The sequence below is a fragment of the Cicer arietinum genome, chromosome 4 (genome assembly GCF_000331145.2).
Source record: "Cicer arietinum cultivar CDC Frontier isolate Library 1 chromosome 4, Cicar.CDCFrontier_v2.0, whole genome shotgun sequence".
NCBI lineage: Eukaryota > Viridiplantae > Streptophyta > Magnoliopsida > Fabales > Fabaceae > Cicer > Cicer arietinum.
In genome coordinates, this window is record NC_021163.2 from 27,277,304 (window position 1) to 27,280,111 (window position 2,808).

Below are 2,808 nucleotides of genomic sequence, written 5' to 3' on the forward strand. Positions count from 1 at the left end.
CAGAAATAGAACCATTTTCCGCTCGAATTATTTCGGTAATCTCACCCACCATTCGGCGCATATCTTCTTCTCCCATTTGAACCAATTGGGTATCTTCCAAAACGGGAAAGTTTTCGTCTTTCCCAAGTACAACACTCTCAACGGCATTTTCACAAACAGATTTGGTGCAATCATGCTGATCCATAAAACCAACTTTGGTGTTGCGAACTTCGAGGGGAAACAAAAACCCAGATGGGGAATGATCATGGATTACGTTATCAGCACCTAAAATCTCAGTGATCTCGTTGAAAAGTGCACGAGATGGTTCAGTGTCTGAGTTGGAAAGTTGTTTTATTGTTTTGTGAGGGTGGGAAAGTTTTGATGACTTGGAGGAAGTAGAAAGATGAAAAATATGATGAGATTGTGAAAGGAAATAGGAATCAATGGATCGGAGTTTGTTTAATGCTCTCATGGTGCGTTCTGCAAATTTGAACATTCACAAATGCTGAGAACGAAACAAACAGAATAATGGAAAGATCGGAAAATATTTCTAATAGAAAGAAAGCAATATAATTGAATATTACAACCAATTATCAACAAGTAGCGCCCGTGGCCTAATGGATAAGGCGTTTGACTTTTAATTAAGCGATTGTGGGTTCGAGTCCCACCGGGCGTGTTTTTTTTTTAAAATTATTTAAACTATCTTTTTTTTTAAATTTTTTTTTGAAATAAAATCTATTCCACTAAATTTAATTGGAGTTTTGAAAAACTTACAATTTTTTTTTTTCATAACACTTTTTTTTTTTTTAAATTGAACTTTATCAGAAAACTTAAATAAAATAAAATAAAAAAGGTAGTTTGTGTAAAATATGGGGTAAGAATATAAATGTAAGGGTAGATGGTTAAATTTTTCTTAATCTCTTACTTGGCCAAGTATTGCGATCTTTTGATTGAATGTATTTGTTAAGTTACTAAATATTAAAAAAATTTTAAGAGTTAATGTGCAGTTCGCTTCAACAATTTTAAAGCATCTTAACGGAATTAGCTGATTAATCTCCACTAGACTTATAGAGACAAATCGAACCTAAAATTTAATATAATATACATTTTGTAATTTATTTATGCAATATTCTCCTCGTCAATTTTATTTTTTTCTTGTTCAATGTACTTGACATTCTGTATCTAATGTCAACTTTTGTTTTTAAAAAAAATTAATCAAATCCTAAACTATTTTATGGAAGAATCAAATGATAAGATTATACACTAAATATTCATATAGAATATAAATACGTGAACAAGAGAATAAAATATCACCGGCTACAGCCGGCACGGTTTAGCATGTCGTTGGAATGAATATAGGGATTGCACGTAGCAACAAATAACTGCATCACAGATGAAATCAAATCTAAACCGTCCACTCCACTTGTCCCATCATCATATCCGTCCGATTTTCCAAATGTAATATAACGCGTTTTCACCAAATTTTGTTACATCTTCCTAACAGAAAAAACGGTATAACCCCATGTCTTTTTTTTCCCTCTTTCTCTTCCATTTTTCTACGTTAACAATCACTTTTGATTCTATCACATTAAGGTTTATTTCCCTTTTCCCATTTTCAATTCCCTCAAAAGTTTCCACCTTTGTTTCCCATCTTCATAATTAATCACGTTTTTTCTCCTTAATTTGGGTTCCTTGAAGTTGGTTTAATAATCGGTTCTTCCCATTAATTCCAAATAAAATTTCAACATTCCCACAAATTTACATAAATCTTTGATACCATCTGGGTTTATTGCATGTTCGTGATTTATTGCTAGCTTTGTGCAATGATCAATTGCATTGCACCATCAAGCTCATAAGGTAATCATACATTTGCTTCCAATTTTTTTGTATTTTTTTAGTTTTTTCAATTTGAAGAGAAAAACAAATTGGGTTTTTGTCATTTTGGGTTTGTAGGGTTCTATGGTTTCTAGGGTTGTCAAATAGCTACTATAGCATCGTTATAGCGAAACGGAGTTTGAGCAATATGTTATTGGTCCACGATACGCAATTTAGCTTAAAGTTTTATCAAATAGCCGTTAATATATAATAGCGCTATCTAAGAAAAAAATTAACTCCGACATATTGATATCAATAATAATATTCTAAAAAATGAAGTAATTGAATGTAACTAACTACATATGTCCATGTAGTGCTGGTGTCAAGTGTCGTGTACACTACACATGCCTCACATATGAAGTGTTGGTGCTACATAAGGCGCTATAGCTTTGCAGCGTAGTGAAATTTGTGCAAAGTGCTATTTTCCATGCTATTGTCCATGATCTGCAATTGACAACATTATTGTTTGCATGTTTCTTGTTTGCTATATTATTATAGATGCTTGGGATAGGGAGAAATTAGTGTTAGATGGGAAACAACTGCATTGGATCGAGAACTTCTTCAAAAGATGGATCATCTCCCTCTACACATCGAATTCCATTTTGTTGGCCACGTGGATCAAAGAAAGATACTTCTTATGCACACAAAACCAATCCAAAAGAAACTGTTCAAAACAAGCCACCAAATGTAGTGAAAATCGAAATGGAAGATGCGAAATCACCTCAACAAAAACCACCAAAAGTGAATGAAGTTGTTGTAGCTGCCAGTGCTACACCTGCAAAACCAAAGAGACCACACAATGTGAAGAAACTAGCAAGTGCAGGACTCAAAACAGATTCAGTTTTGCAGCGAAAAACAATTAGTCTTAAGGAGTTTTATACTTTGGGAGCAAAACTTGGACAAGGACAATTTGGAACTACGTTTCTTTGTGTTGAGAAAGCTACTGGGAAAGAG

At 33.4% G+C, this 2,808-nt stretch overlaps 2 protein-coding genes and 1 non-coding gene across 3 annotated transcripts in view; 2 read left to right on the top strand and 1 right to left on the bottom strand.

Annotated features, from left to right (window-relative positions):
* The window catches only part of LOC101515661 (putative pentatricopeptide repeat-containing protein At5g06400, mitochondrial), a 3,633-nt gene extending 3,138 nt beyond the window's left edge, over positions 1 to 495 (bottom strand). The window contains exon 1 of the mRNA XM_004497636.4: positions 1 to 495. Coding sequence (XP_004497693.2) covers positions 1 to 475 — 475 coding nt within the window. The 5' untranslated portion in view covers positions 476 to 495.
* Positions 496 to 582: 87 nt separating this feature from the next.
* On the top strand, positions 583 to 655 carry TRNAK-UUU (transfer RNA lysine (anticodon UUU)). Its single transcript has one exon. It is a non-coding gene; the product is annotated as a tRNA-Lys (tRNA).
* A 757-nt stretch (positions 656 to 1,412) lies between these two features.
* The window catches only part of LOC101496428 (calcium-dependent protein kinase 10-like), a 4,808-nt gene continuing 3,412 nt past the window's right edge, over positions 1,413 to 2,808 (top strand). The window contains exons 1-2 of the mRNA XM_027333467.2: positions 1,413 to 1,836; positions 2,353 to 2,808. The exon at positions 2,353 to 2,808 is cut by the window's right edge and continues 510 nt beyond it. Coding sequence (XP_027189268.1) covers positions 2,383 to 2,808 — 426 coding nt within the window. The 5' untranslated portion in view covers positions 1,413 to 1,836; positions 2,353 to 2,382. The remainder of the gene's footprint in view (positions 1,837 to 2,352) is intronic.